At 37.5% G+C, this 16,288-nt stretch overlaps 1 protein-coding gene across 1 annotated transcript in view; it reads left to right on the forward strand.

Moving 5' to 3' along the window:
* LOC136872786 (uncharacterized) overlaps window positions 1–6,114 on the forward strand; it is a 159,812-nt gene extending 153,698 nt beyond the window's left edge. Inside the window, exon 4 of the mRNA XM_067146627.2 lies at window positions 5,812–6,114. Coding sequence (XP_067002728.2) covers window positions 5,812–5,972 — 161 coding nt within the window. The 3' untranslated portion in view covers window positions 5,973–6,114. The remainder of the gene's footprint in view (window positions 1–5,811) is intronic.
* The last annotated feature ends 10,174 nt before the right edge of the window (window positions 6,115–16,288 follow it).

The following is a 16,288-nucleotide window of genomic DNA, read 5'->3' on the forward strand; positions in this document are numbered from 1 at the left end:
CATGATTCTGTTTCACCTAACCTCTACTCTACATTTCCCTATCCTACCCCCACCTCTCCTCTGCAACATTTCCTTCTCTCTGCTCTTCTACCTGCAGTGTCTCACGATATCTCAAAATTGAAGTGTAGTACCGTATTTCTTTGTTCCTGGGCAAAATGCAAAATGTAAAGGGTGTTTTCCCTTATGTCTGCCCAATGTACCAATAGAAAGGAGCAGATCAGCACTTACACCACTTAACAAAAGAATTAAAGCATCCAGAAGAAATGATCAGATGTTAATGTAACTTCATACACATACACACCATTGGCGGGTATGTAAATGATTAGAGTTACAATTCTCTGTGACAGGAAAAACAGCCACCAGAGACCAGAGTGCATTAGTGATGTTCATGTTTAGTGTTGTTACCAGGCCTGGTAGGGTATATAAGGGGCACGAACTGCACCAGATATTGAGTGATTTCTGTGAAGGACACAGAGATGCCATGTACTTGTGCGAGACAACGTTATCAGCACCTGACAAAGTTTGAAAGGGGCCTTATTTTGGGTCTTCATTCTGCTGGCTGGTGAAATTGTGAAATATTCAGATTTGTAGGGCATTCATATGTGACAGTGGCACGAAGTTGGACTGCATTGGAATGTGAGGGCAGGCATACCCCTTAAGGTTCCGGTTGACCAAGTATAACCACCACAAAGCAGGATCGCTGTATTGTGCACCAAACACATTGTAAACCCTTTACATCTGTGCCTGTCATCTGAGAACAAGTAATGGACTCCCCGCAACATTCTGTATCATCCCGCACCATTGGTCAGAGATTTAACAGCAGTCGGACTAAGCAATTACTGTCCCATGCGTAGGCTGCCGTTAACACCACAACACAAATGGCTGCATTTGGAGTAGTGCCATGACCAGGAAGCATGGGCTGCTGATGAAAGTCTGCTCAGTGTATTCTACAAACAATTTGTGCTAAGTAAATATGTTTAATTATATTCATTTCATTATGTTATTCATAGAAAACAAAAGTGATTATTCTGACATTCTTCTTTTTCTTCTTTCCTGGCCGTATATGTACCCATAAAACGGGCACTCCCAAGCTCACTCAGGGTTGGCTCATCTGACTCGGAGAGAGTATGTCCGATGTTCTTGTACCAGATCTGATGGCACTTCACTTTTCCTTAAGGCAGCCTTAGCAGTTCGTTTCCATATTGCCTTAGGATGCCCTTTTCCACTTTTCTGCTCTCTGATGGCAAGAACTTTCCGTACTAAATGGCATTTATTTCTTCTTCTTACGTGACCATACCAGCAGAGCTGTTTCTCCTTCATCTTGTCACTGATGGACACAACTTTAAATGATCCTCATATGTGTTCATTGCACACTTTGTCACGCAGATTGACTCCTGCTGACCATCGCAACATCTGCATCTCTGTGACATGCATTTGCTGGTCATAGAGTGATAAATTAGTTACAAGATTGTGAGCAACTGCAACGTGACCTCGAAAATGTTGTGAGATGGACAGCAGGCAATGGTATGTTGATAAATGGGGCTAAAAGTCAGGTTGTGAGTTTCACAAATAGGAAAAGTCCTCTCAGTTTTAATTACTGCATTGATGGGGTGAAAGTTCCTTTTGGGGATCATTGTAAGTATCTAGGTGTTAATATAAGGAAAGATCTTCACTGGGGTAATCACATAAATGGGATTGTAAATAAAGGGTACCGATCTCTACACATGGTTATGAGGGTGTTTAGGGGTTGTAGTAAGGATGTAAAGGAGAGTGCATATAAGTCTCTGGTAAGACCCCAACTAGAGTATGGTTCCAGTGTATGGGACCCTCACCAGGATTACCTGATTTAAGAACTGGAAAAAATCCAAAGAAAAGCAGCTCGATTTGTTCTGGGTGATTTCCGATAAAAGAGTAGCGTTACAAAAATGTTGCAATGTTTGGGTTGGGAAGAATTGAGAGAAAGAAGAAGAGCTGCTCGACTAAGTGGTATGTGGAAATTCTAAGTTCCCATGGAGGGAATTAGATTCTTTTCCACCAATAGAGCATATCAAAAATCAGATCAAAAATTAGATGGATGGCTTTTCCGGCGTTTGCTCTATTATGGTATGTTCTGAGCTGTCAGCGGAGAGATGGCGTGGAATGACATTAGTGGACGAATAGGTTTGAATGGCGTTTATAAAAGTAGGAAAGATCACGATATGTAGATAAAGTTGGAATTCAAGAGGACAAACTGGGGAAATATTCATTTATAGGAAGGGGAGTTAGGGATTGGAATAACTTACCAAGGGAGATGTTCAATAAATTTCCAATTTCTTTGAAATCATTTCGGAAAAGGCTAGGAAAGCAACAGATAGAGAATCTGCCACCTGGGCGACTGCCCTAAATGCAGATCAGTATTGATTGATTGATTGTCATGCTTTTTCTTCCTTGCCCAACATTCGAAGCAGTATATGAGGGCAGGCCAGACAGTGGTTTTGTACACTTTGCCCTTTAATTTGACTGGCATCCGCTTATCACACAGAACACCAGGAAGAGACTGCCATTTTATCCAACCAAAACTAATGTGCGGCTTGACGTCTGCATCGATATTACCGTCAGTTGTGATGACTGATCCTGTAATATGTGATGAGACATCCAGACATCTGGACTCTGCTGGAATATTTTAAAAATTGTAATAATTTTTTTTAGGAAAACATCAAGATAATATGGAACTGTAAATGAACACTGCAAGATACTAGAATTGTTGTGAAGTGATATTTTTTGGAATGTAAATTTTCAGGAATTGATAATTTAAATTAATTTCAGCAAGCAAAGACACATGGGACGTTTTAACTTGAAGAATTATTTGAAAATTATTTTTTTTTGTAATTATAGATATCAAAATTTGTAATATGATGAAAATGTAAATGTAATGGTGCTTTACTTTGAAACAGCCTATACTGCATGCGCAGTTATGGGTGTTGCAATAGGAAATCTCAAAGTTGCTAACTATCTTAATATGACCATATATGGTCATGCAATTTCATTCACTAGAACGAGATTTCCTATTGGCAAAAATAAAGGGAATCTAGTGGAAATTGTTTCCCATTGGTCGGTTGTGATCAGGCCATTTCCGGACTTTCTGCCGGCTTCAGAATTTTCATGCGTGTGCTCGGCGTCATTTACATCCGACCGCCCTAGCAAGCGCAAGCTCGAGGGTTTCCCTCGGGAACCCCTGCCTTTCCGCGGTAAGTGTTAATTCAATGTTTTTCTCAACGTTCTCTGGTTTCATTTCATTTAATTACTTTATTTTCCTTTCTTAATGTCATTTTTAAATTTAATGTGTCTGAGTTCGCCCTAGATTCCCGATGTTGGTAATTTCAAGTCTTTCACCTGTTTTTTATTTAACAATCCATTCATTTGTGTTTTTGAATTCGTAATTGTATCAGTTTGTCAAAAGCGTTAAGTATCAGCTGCTTTGTGATTTAACTTTGTTTTGTAATTTTTCGTTGTTATTTTCAATATAGTTGAGCTAGAGGGTGTTTCACATAAGTCTTTTCTCCCCATAATGTCATACATTCCCATCGACCTCATAGGGCCCTTGCACCTTCCACTCTTCTGTCTTAGTTGTCATTTTTAGGCCTGTAAGTGTTCCCTTGTATTTGATGTAAGTTTGCATATCGAAAGATGTGAATTCACCGCCACTGTGTCATGTTTTCTATTTCCTTATTCATATTACTAAGTGTCTCTATTATAATTTACAACTATTCCTATATTCATATTTTATTACCACATTATTATTATTTTTATGTGTAAGCGTAATTGTCCTGATACGGTTACAGATCCAAGATATTTGAACTTGTCAGTCATCATCAGTGGTTCTCTAGGAAGGAAAACAGTGTTGTGTGGGCCTGCTAGCCATGGCTGTGCAAAGTTGAAGAACATGTACTCTGTCTTCTTGCGATTTATACTTAATCCATTTGCCTCTAGTATTATTCGCCATCATTCCAGGACTGCTTCAACTGCCTGACATGACTCACCAACCAAAACAATATTGTCTGCATAAGGTATGGTCCACGGCAGGTCTGTCATCAGCTGCTCCATCAGGTAGTTGATGGTGATGTTGAACAGTACTGGGCTCAGTGCTGACCCCTGATATACACTAACATCAACATGGAAACTATCTGAAACACCTGCAGTGGTTTTCACCATAGTAGATGGACGTACGTACATATCTTGGATCATGTCCATGACATGCGGTAACTAAATACTCCTTTGACTACTACCTGAACTCATATAAATACTGTAGGTCAACATAAAAGCTTGTTTACCGAGCTCAATAGCTGCAGTCGCTTAAGTGCAGCCAGTATCCAGTAATCGGGAGATAGTAGATTCGAGCCCCACAGTCGGCAGCCCTGAAGATGGTTTTCCATGGTTTCCCATTTTCACTCCAGGCAAATGCCGGGGCTGTACCTTAATTAGAGCCACGGCCGCTTCCTTCCATTTCCTAGGCCGTTCCTATCCCATCGTTACCATAAGACCTATCTGTGTAGGTGTGACGTAAAGCAACTAGCAAAAAAAAAAAAAAAAAAAAAAAAAAAAAAAGCTTGTTTAGGAATACAGCCATAAACAACAAATGAACTGTACGACTGTATTGTGTAAATATAATATACTCAACCAGGATATTATTGCGGCTTTGCTTGCACCTTGACTTTGCATATCGCTACCTAATCTTTACAGCACTGCTCTCAGTTCTTCCTGTACTCATGCCATTAACTCAATGAGTGGAACTCTGTCATTGCCCACCTATGCTATAGATTATATATTGCGTTATTGGTCTTTGATTTTTGGAGTTACACAGGTGTGAAAATTATTAGACTCAACACTAAGTTTTGTATATTTCCATTGTCGCATTACGTATCGCTTACCTGCCCATAAAAAGATTTTTGTGCTGCAGGGGAGCTCTTTTATGTGTTATTTGTCTGTTTTTAGTTCAGAGGGCCCCGGGTTCAAGATTTTAATCGCTCCTGATTAATTCTTCTGGCTTGGGGACTGGGTGTTTATGTCTGTCTCAACACTCTCCTCTTCATATTCAGACAGCATAGCACATTACCAACCACCGCAGAAACACGCAATAGTGATTACATCTCTCCATACAGGGTTGGTGTCAGGAAGAGCATTTGGCTGTAAAACAGGGCCAAATCCACATTTGTGACGCAGTTCGCACTCGGGACCCCACAGATGTGGGTAAAAGCAGTAGGAAAAGAAAAGAAGAAGAAGTTATATTTTCTTCCAAATACATCAGTGACAATAATATAGTCAATAGACTCCTCTATCAGTATTAAATTCCAATTTTGAAGGTTTCTAATTTCTCTTTTGAGTGTAATTAGATAAAATGGGATTACTTGAGTGCTGGTATAATTCGCTGTGCTTTTTAGGCCTACTATCCAAACTCTTGGAAACTGATATGCAGGATTAGCAACAAACCAAACATTTAACTTCAACATAATATTTTAAAAAATATGAATAGTACAGTATTTTACAAAGTTTAGCAAGACAGATGAATATTTGACTGAAAAATAGGGAGTTCCATCAAATAAATTACAAAGCCAAGTGAGGGAAAAAACTAAAACTAAGGCAATTTCATTTTTTGTCTTCTCTTTTGAGTCTAATAATGTTCACACCTCTGTACTTATCAGATGATATATGTTCAAATTTAATTTGGTTACCTTTTTTGATGTAGTTAAACTTTATTCTTGTGGCAGTCCAGAATGTCTGGAAAGCTGCCAAGTTTCCCAATAAATAAGTACATATCACGTCTTTTATTTGTAGGTGACTGTGGTTCTTGTCTAACGTGTGAAGAAGTTTCTGAATGGCCACGCTGCTGCCAACACAACAGTCTGTGCTGCTCCAACTTAGCTCTTGCTTGTCAAGCATGTAACACGACAGAACTGCAAACGTTCTGCAACAAACACTTCAAGCGGTGCTTCTAGCTGTACCTACTGCTGGTCTTCTGGATAATTTATTTTAAAAAAATTAAAATGGTTGAAAAATATTTTTATATATTTTTATCTTCTTGCTTTTCTGTTATCTAGGACTAAAGTAAAGATGTACAAATTGCTTTAGAACTTTAATAATGACTCCAGGTGTTTATTGATCATTGAGTTAAATTACTGTAAATTAAATGATCTGTTTCCTTCAAACAGTTCCTTCTTATACATGTGCAACAGAAAGGTAAAACCAATAGTGTAAGAAAGCACTTCTAAAGACAGATCATTTGGAAGGAGGTAGATCACAATCAAAAGATTAATATTATCACAAATTAGGCAAAGATAGCAATTAGAGGCCTGCATAACAAAGTATGAAGACTATAGGCTAAATAAAATAGACTGATGCCCAGCTATATCAGCAAACAACCTAACTTTTCTGTGAAGCAGTATTGTATATTATAGCCTTTGCTGGTAATATGTAGTGTTTACAGTGCACTATGTCTTCTGGTATGGGCTAGAATAAAATTGTTACTTTCATTGACCTGTCTCAGTCTTATCCTTGGCTTTGACAATATGAAAGTGGCTGAGGTATGAGTGATGCTAGTAATGCCATTCCTTATGCAGCCAGTCCCTGGTATGAATGGTGTGAAGATGTCACTGATAGGGTCGGATGGTGCACGCATTTCAGTGGGCTTGGCAGACTGATGTGCAATAGAAACTTCTGGCTCAGTGAGGAAAGCAACGGGAAACTACCTCACTCCTTAGTCGCCAGCAAGACACAGGAGAGAATACTTAAACAATCCCACAGAAGATGACTACCACAGCAGTAGTCAAAATGTCTGACAAGAATGAGAGGAATGGACCATGGCAGAATAGTCCAGAAGATTTTTATTATACTGATGGTTGTGAAAACCTTCATACTTTGATAATTTATTTTTGTTAACACAAGAGTAAAAAAGAGTGCATTATTTGAGTCATTTAGAACAATGCTGTACAACCAGAGGCCCACCAGCCACATGCAGCCCTCGGATTAATATTTTGTGGCTCATGATGCATTAGAAAACTTTGAAATTTGTTCCATGAAATTCAGGAACTATCAGAAGAGATGGAAACTCTATACGACTTTTATTGCACTCGGACGTAAGGTGGCTAAGTGCAGCAAAATGACTACGATGATTCTTTGCTGGAAGAAGTGAAATTCAAATATTTCAACCAGAACTAGGGAACACAGAAACAGTTAAGCTGCCTAACAAACTGTCTAATCCAAATTTCACATCTAAATTAGAATTCTTACCTGCTGTCACAGGATATTTAAATTATATGAGGCAATCCAAACACTATATGGCCATGTTAGTGAATTCCAAAGAAAGTTTGCAATTTTGAAGATAAGCTTGAAAGAAGTGTCTGGCCCACTTTCCTTCCTACTCCGAACACTTCAAAGAAAATTACAAAGTGTATAATTTTACCAATTTTGTGTCAAATGTTGATGTCATTCAAGGAAGTACTGCACTAAGGATAAAGTTCTTAAGTTTCAGCTTGAACTGTGTGACCTGCAAACAGATCCTATTCTCAATAATAGAGAGGAGAAAGATATAAAATTCTTCTAACTTTTGTCTGAACCTCAATTTCCTGAACTCTGTGATTTTGGACTTATAATTTTTTCCATGTTTGCACCTTTCACCCATGTTGTTTGCTGGCTGGTCAAAGTTGAACAGAGTCTAAACCAGTCTATGTGGGCCTCTGATAACAATAGAAGCAAGAACGCGCAAAAAGAACAAAGACAACCTCCTACATCTTCACACACTGTCATCTACAAAAGTGCACTATATCCCTCTTTAAGTTCAGTTATTCTTGTTCCATTTCTTCTAATCCCTATTATGATTTTTTTTCCGCTTCCTAAGCACTACAAAAAAGGGGTTATTCTTTTAGAAAGATCTACAATTTTATATGGAGAGGGATACCAGAGAGCCAGGCTGAGTAACTAAGATGATAGGAATGCTGGCTTTCTGAACTCAAGTTGACGGATTCGATACCGGCTCAGTCTAATGGTATCTGAAGGTGTGCAAATGCATCAGCCTTATGTTGGTAGATTTACCGGCACATAAAGAAACTTCTGTGAGACAAATTTCCAGCACTTCAACATCTCCAAAAAATCATAAAAGTTGTTAAAATCCTTACAGAATCTGTGAAGTGGAAGAGAGGAAATAAATAAGCCCTCTACACAGCCAAGATTATGGCCGGTTGATTGGTCCAATGAAAAATAAGCATGAGAGGAATAGAGTAGGACAGGGAAGATAAACATTTGGCTGTTGGTTCTAAAGCAGAGAACATAGCAAAATTAAAAATGGAACATATTTTGTCCTGAAGATAGAAAGCCAAAAACAGTACTAATATTTTTAAATAATGGTACTGGTACCCCATGAAAATTCAGCTGCATCACACCTCTATATGATTTGCAAATCTGTGTACAGTAATACACAAAGTGGTATGTGGCCCCCTCAAAGTCCTTCTTGAGACTAGCTGGGAGGAAGTAAAGGAGGCATGCACTGTCAGGCTCCGTCATTTCTTGAAGATGTTGTGTGCAACCATACTTCACAGATTCCACGAACAGACTTAAGTGGGACACTATAATAGAAGGTGGACAAACAAATGACTGGGATTGATAAGGTGAGATCTCATTTGTAAAGGCAGTAGTTTGTGAAGATATGAAGTGCATCCTAATACGATGGCGATGATTGCTGTTATAGGGTTGTTTATACTAATTCTGTTAGTTTATGATTGTCCTTTTCCCTCCTTCGTATTGTTCACTCTACCCAAACTGATCTATTGTTATATTTATCTACTGCATGTGTTCCCTTCCTCCTATCCATTTCTCATCTTCAGACATTAAAACTGTTCATTCTTTTATACTATGTATACCTATACACCTTATGGAAAAGTCCTAAACCCAGTCCAAAATATTTTCAACATTTGGTGCCTCTACTTGACTGAAACTTCCACAGTTTCCTTCAATAGCCCACCAACTATTAAAATATTGTATAAAAATTAATTATATTTGAATTGGTTGGTGCAGAAAGAATGAAGTAATTTTTTCTAGGTTTTTGGAAGAAACAAAAACTGAATTGTGAATAAAATACTGCACTGTTCAATTTTCTTTAAAAATCATTTGATATATGGCCTATCAGATTATTGCACACTTAGAGAACCAATATATTTAATGAGGGATTAGATAAATAATTATTTTAAAATGTATAGTTCCTTTCTCCTGTCTCTCTTGGAATGCAACATATTTCAGGAAACTCACTCACAAAAAAAAACCACATATATTTTTACCACAAAATTATTATTTTGTTAATCAAATAAGAAAAAATTAAACATGAAGTAAATAAAATCAATGATTTTATTACATGATAATCACCCAAATTGAAAAGAAATTACAATACAGGAAAAATCTGAATGTTGTTATGATGCTAAGTGTTTTTTGAAAGAAAAGTCTTCCTTAATCATAATAATAATAGAGCACACAAATTGTGCATTGATTAGAGAGAATCACTGTGTAACATCGAGAGGTTCACTCGGTGTTCATACAGAACTCTATTACAGACTTTAGTAGTTTTTTTGCACTTCACAAGGTGGTAGCATTCGCAGAGATTATCTCGAGTTCACACTCGCACTTGTCGCCTGGGTTTTGGAAGGATTTTAACTTGCAAGCTCTATGGTGGTATCTGTGTATTGCCACTGAGGTACCGAAGTGTTGCAGCTCCTGATGTAATGTTTTACTTCATAAGAACACTGAAATGTCATAAGTTGCTGATTTATTCTTACAAATAATCATCCTCTGCTACAACATCATCAAAACATCACCATGACTACTATACTATATACTTTCATGGAGTCCATATTAAGTAGATAGCAAAGAGTATGTTAACATCCATGGAGGCTCAAACTCCTTAGCTGTGTAGCGAACAGTTACTGTCAATTAGATAATTCTCCACACATGATTTGTGTCCACCTATGACTTGTCCACCATAGCACCTGTAGAGTAGAATTCTGTCCAGATCTTGGTTGTCTTTGCTTCCCTTTCCTGCAATAGCCTCTTCCAACTATTCATAGAGGGTAAATGCAGTTTAAATCTCAGTGTCTCAATTAGGAAAGTTTCTCCAGCGAGTTAGTATACTGATCTTGATCTTGTTTATCTAGAAATGCCAAGGTTGTCTTTAGGAAGCATGACTTGACCTTTTCTAGCATCCTAAGATTGTTTATTGTTAGCTTACGGTATCTCAAATATTGAGATCACTTCACAACATAACTTAATTATCACTACTTACAATTGGTCACTCAGTATCTCCTCGTAAAAAGAGCTGTGCATCTTCCACTTGAATGTATTTCAACAATTTTATGAATATCTTTGATTTTATTTTTATCCTCACTTTTCCTTCTTTGTAAACCCTGTGTTAGGAAATTCTGGTACCATATATATATATTTTTATCAGGTTAAAGGAATGATTAATGCAATCTTTTATACAAGTATGTATGTATGTTGGGTATTCAGCCCGAAAGCTGGGTTGATCCTCCGCCAACAGCTGTCATAAATAGCCTAGGCGTCACTGAAGAGGCGTACTAGGGAAATGAGGAGTGAGGTAGTTTCCCCGTTGCTTTCCTATACAAGTATAGGCAGTAACTATTCCAGATTTTGTTGAGTCATACACATATTTTTAAACAGTGGCACACAGCAACTTTGCTTCTCATTGTGGGGTACATCCCTGTTTCTTGTAATAACGAGTGTCATAGCCAGTCTTAGTTGCCACCTCATGGTGGAGGAAGGAACTATGTCACTGACATAATCCCTTTCTCTTCATGATGATGAAAGTTGACATGAGTTTCCCCCTTTATAATATGGTGCCCATAGTTCCTTTCAATAGAGGATGATGTGTCTTGGTCAAATTGATTAACAATTCATGAAGATACAAAAAAGTGCAAAAAGTGACTTGGTTCCTTTCTTTACCGACCAATTAATTTAAAGAGGACTGAACTGTATGACACTTCATGGATGGATTTCAGCTAAAGGTACAAACGATCAGCTGTATATATCTATCAATCCAAATGATTAATAATTATAAAAAATGTAAAGTTTATCTGCAATTCATAGAAATACATATTTGTAATAAATGCTATTTATTTATTTATTATTTATTGTGGTCTCAAATCCCAAGATCAACTGTGAAAGCAAGTTGTGAGGTAAGTATGTTAAAAGTTATAAGAGGAAAGGGATAAAGAATAACTGCTTTGTAACTGAATTTATGTCCCTTTCTTTTAATTTTAAGACATCCAAATTATTTTATAAATATTACTCTACCCAAGCACAATGATTTCCTTTCAATGGTCCTGCTCGATGTTGAGACTCGTGCAGAGCAGCCAAAATCTTGCAAACCTACAGTCCCTTACAAGTACCACCTGGAGTTCATTGAGAGGATCAGTCTATTAATGCGGGCATGAGCTAGGATACCCTCTCTTATTGCTACAGCATGCAAAATATAAAAATTCTGAGCAGTGTCATAAATTCCATATCCACAGCAATGCCAAAGGAATTTCTTAGTATTACAGTATTACATACTAGAGACGGGAGTTACATATCGTAAGATGATACTGTATTCTATTCTATCATTGCAAGCTGTTCCAAAATATTATGTTCCACCGGGGACCCAAATACAAAAGTAACTGTCTGAGCAAAACCAAGGGAAGGGTAGGAGTTTCTGATTGGCTAACGGATATTAGAAAGCATAGCAGCTCGCTTTAAGGGCTCATTCCTGCACAGGCACGAACGAATGTTTTGCAACAGTTTAGAGACGGTACTGATATTCCTACCCTGTTACTTGCTGGCCAGTAACAGATATTCTTTAGTTATTCGAAGTGCTGTGTATTAGGTTTAAAAGTGGTGATACATACAGAAGCGTAGTTCCTCGAAACTGTTAACCATGGTCCTCCCACTATGCAGCTTGTGTTTCGTGCCGTATTGTGGACAGAAAGATAAAGACCCAATATGATTGATGTAGACAAAAACTCATTTATAGGGAAATGGTTCCTTAGAAATGCTTTATAAGAAAGTACTAAATAATAACGATGATAATAATAATAATTTAAAAAATTCAACTAGTCAGTGTAGTTCTCATTGATGTACATGGCACTCAAGTACCAGGTCCTGAAAAGCCATCACGTGTATCTGTTCCTCCTGAAACTTCGTCATTGACTGTAACCTGCAAGGCAGTGCAGCAATAGCTTTTATCATAGTTTTTACCAGTAAAAAGGAAAAGGAGCGATATAGAGAAAAAGACACTCGACAAGCCCCTTACAAAGTTGTTTACTGCATATTCCCAACCTTCTCCCTATGGCAGAAACTGAAGATTTTGGAGACTTTTATACTGGATTTCCAGAGCGAGTTGGCTACACAGTTTGCGTCACGTAGCTGATAGCTTGTGTTTCGGGAGTTGGAGGGTTCTAACCCCACTGTCGGCAGCCCTAAAGGTGATTTTCAATGTTTTCCCATGTACACACCAAGCTAATACCAGGACTGTTCTTCAGTTGAGGGCATAGTCACTTCTGTCCTTGTCCTGTCCTATCCCATCCCATCATCACCATAAGATCAGTCTCTGTCAGTGCGATGTAAAAAGACAGAAAGAAAGAAGAGTTCTGGATTAAACTCAGCCTATGTCTTGCCTGACAGGACTGATTCCTCATCTCCTATTCCAGCAGCATCTGAAGTGTATATGACACTTGTTCATCAACATATTTTATAATGTCGGCACAGAATGTCTGTTTAAATACAGATCCTTGGACACCTAGGAATACACAGAGATACCTAGCAATCATGGCGATTTTTACAAATGAAGATTTCGAAGTATTAGTTTTTGGAGCGTTTATGGGTCACTGCAAACATTGTATAGGAATAGTTAAGAATGTGAGTAATGAGCTGGCAAAAGGGAGAGTGGGAGAGAAGAAAGCAAGATGAAGATATAGCACTGCTATTTATAAGTACTTACTAAGGTGCAGTTAGGGGCTGCAAGAGGCAGCAGGTATAGCAGATGTTCCTTCCAAAAGCTGACCTGCAACTTGTATTATGTTACTTTTATATCCTAATACTCCAACCTAATTCTACACTTTAATGGATACACAGGAACATGATACTGGAAAGTAACAGTTTGTCCCATCCCTATTACATATCAGCCCTGTGATAGCCCCTTTCAGTACTTCTTGGAATGGACTACTGAGTCAGCTAACCGGGGAGCTTCGAGCCGGCCTGGAGGGCATGGCTGGTATTTCCGTGTATTGTTCTTGTCATCTGGCTTACCTGTGAGTTTTTTGGAGGTGCAACAAGAATATTCCATCTTCGGCCACATCACGAATATTCTGGTTCACATCACCCGAGCTATAAAAAGGGAGGCTGGCCGTAGACAGTCAGAGTTGGTGCTGGACTCAAGAGTCAGTGGTGGACTCAGTGTGTTGGGGTTCAGTGCTGGACTGAGGGCGACAGAGGTGTCGGCTGTCGCTAGTGTCCCACCGAAGTCTGAACAAGGAGATGTAGTTGTTGTTGTTGTTGTTGTTGTTGTGCTGGAATGTCCAGTGAGTAGCTGGGCAGGAGACAGTGTGCAGAATGGAAGACTGTGTACTACCGGAGAGTACTTCTGTAGATAGAGGACTGCAGTGAGTCAGCTATTGAGGCAGTTATCATGAGTGTGAGGCTAATTGGACCTCTGTTAATATTCGCTGTTATGAGTATCGTCCTGCTGTTGAATACTATTGAGCAGTTGCTGTTTAGTGCACTGCATGTGTGTATTGTGTAGCCAGTAGCATTGTGTTCAAACTCTCCGGTCTGCACACAGCTGTTGGATGAGCTGACTGGACTTGGAGAAGTTAAAGTGAGGATTATAGCTGTTCCCAGGTAATGTCTATGGGCTGGACCACCTGCTGTGCCAAAAGAAGAGAGACTTGTAAACATACAACTATTAGGGAGTGTCATCATTCATGGCTGAGTAGAACTGTGTGTGCGAGTGTGTGTGTGTGTGTACATTTATTGGGTCATCCTGAAATTAATTAGAGTAATAAAACAGACACTGTTTTAAAATTAATTAGAGTAATAAAACAGATGCTGTTTTAAATTAATTAGAGTAATAAAACAGACACTGTTTTAAAATATTAATTAGAGTAATAAAACAGATACTGTTTTAAAATTAATTAGAGTAATAAAACAGACACTGTTTTAAAATTAATTAGAGTAATAAAACAGATGCTGTTTTAAATTAATTAGAGTAATAAAACAGACACTGTTTTAAAATATTAATTAGAGTAATAAAACATTTGCTGTTTTAAAATTAATTAGAGTAATAAAACAGACACTGTTCTAAATTAATTAGAGTAATAAAACAGATGCTGTTTTAAATTAATTACAGGAATAAAACAGACACTGTTTTAAATTAATTAGAGTAATAAAACAGTCACTGTTTTAAATTAATTTGAGTAATATTTACTTATCCTAAAATATCGTGAATAAGTTTGACTATAATCATTTATTAAATTAAAATTAACCTTGAAATAAAATAAAATTGAAAAATTCATGGAAATCAGTCTTGTCATGTGTTCACAATTTCACATATAAATCCACTCTTCTTGAGCTAAATTAACTGGCACTTTTTAAAACAAGATATCTAATTTACTTACTGCAAAAATATTGACAGACTTATCTTTTCTTCCCTTCATTCCATTAATGTTGTGTCTAGATATATTGGGACATCTAGCTATGCATGGCTGCTACATTCCGCCAGTCTTCAGGAAACTTATGGGCAGGTCATCCATCCTTCTCCGTCACTTCGGGTCATCTCCGTCAACTCAGGTCATCTTCACCGGGCACTCAGCCTTGGTCTTCTTAGTGCATGCTGCTGGACATCTCTTGCGCAGTTAGGCAAAAATATAAATAGACATGGTCAGTTTCGTCATCTTAGCATGTTCAAATCCTTCTAACATTTCATATATGTGTTGAAAAGAATGCTTCTTAAAATTTAATCCAGCTAGTATCTTCTAGATTATCAATATGTCTACCAAAATTTCAATTTTATAATTTTATTCATGTTTCTATATATATAGCTTTAAACTCCCGAGGCTTTTTATAGTTCTTGCCAGTGATCTTAATGAATATCCACTGCTCTTGCTCGATGTTTTATGACATAGTCTGTTACGTAACATATTCCAATAAGTTGCCTCAGTTTCTTAGTTTTTATTATACGGTTCGGTGTAATACTTACATGGCTATCCACTTTTCTTTCAATATTACTCAAAATTTCTTTCTATTTAGACTTGCGGCTCGCAATATCCTCTTCTTTGTGTAGTAATACCGTCGTTCTGTGCAGCTTGCAATGATTTTTCTTCTGGATTTTTGTAATAATACTCTCATAAGAATCCCGTATCCTTCTTTCCTTTTCACCGCCTTCTAGATACTAATTCTCAGCTTTGACAATTTAATTCACGTGCCGTGTTTAATCTTCTCATGGCATAGCGTCCATTGTAGTTCCAAACTGTTCATTCCTAACAGTGAAATGGCACATTATCTAATGTAGTATGTTTATCAATTTCGGAACTCCTAATGTAATTCTGAACATTGCAAAATTGGTCAAAAAGTTTAGAATCGTCTATCTCCATACCTTTAGATTGCAAATACTCGAGACAAGGAAGAACATCTTCAAAGTGAATGTCTTTCATACTATGAAGCTTCATCCATTGGAAACACTTAAATTCTTCCATCATAGGGTTACACCACTTCAGCAGGTATTGAATGCATGTTTCATAAAAACCAACAACATGTTCTACAAATGCAATGCGTTCTCTTTCAAAGCCATTTTCAGTGAGGGATTTCAGAGACCTTTTGACTTTAAGAGGTATGAATTTATTTTCCATCCTATCATTCAGCGTGGCCAGAGTTGAACCTAATATATCACAAACTTCTGCTATAGAGAGCATTTCTTTTTCAATGTATGAAATTTTTTGTGAAAAATGTGCATAGTGGAATGAACAAACCAAAAGTAAAGCTCAGAAAACTCATTTTCAAAAAAGGACCTAATTACAGCAGGAACAGAATTTGAAGGCTAAGAAAGAAAGAATGACTTTAGAGCTGCAAACAGTTTTAGCATTCTTTCTACTGCAGGAAACAAACTTAACCACCTTGTTTTGCTGTGACACAAAAGCTGTTCATAATTTATTTCAACAAACTCGAGAATTCTTTGAGTTGTTCAGTGCGAATTGTATAGATATGGAAATAATTGAAGACTTTTAAA

The sequence above is a fragment of the Anabrus simplex genome, chromosome 4 (assembly GCF_040414725.1).
Source record: "Anabrus simplex isolate iqAnaSimp1 chromosome 4, ASM4041472v1, whole genome shotgun sequence".
NCBI classification, from domain to species: Eukaryota; Metazoa; Arthropoda; class Insecta; order Orthoptera; family Tettigoniidae; genus Anabrus; species Anabrus simplex.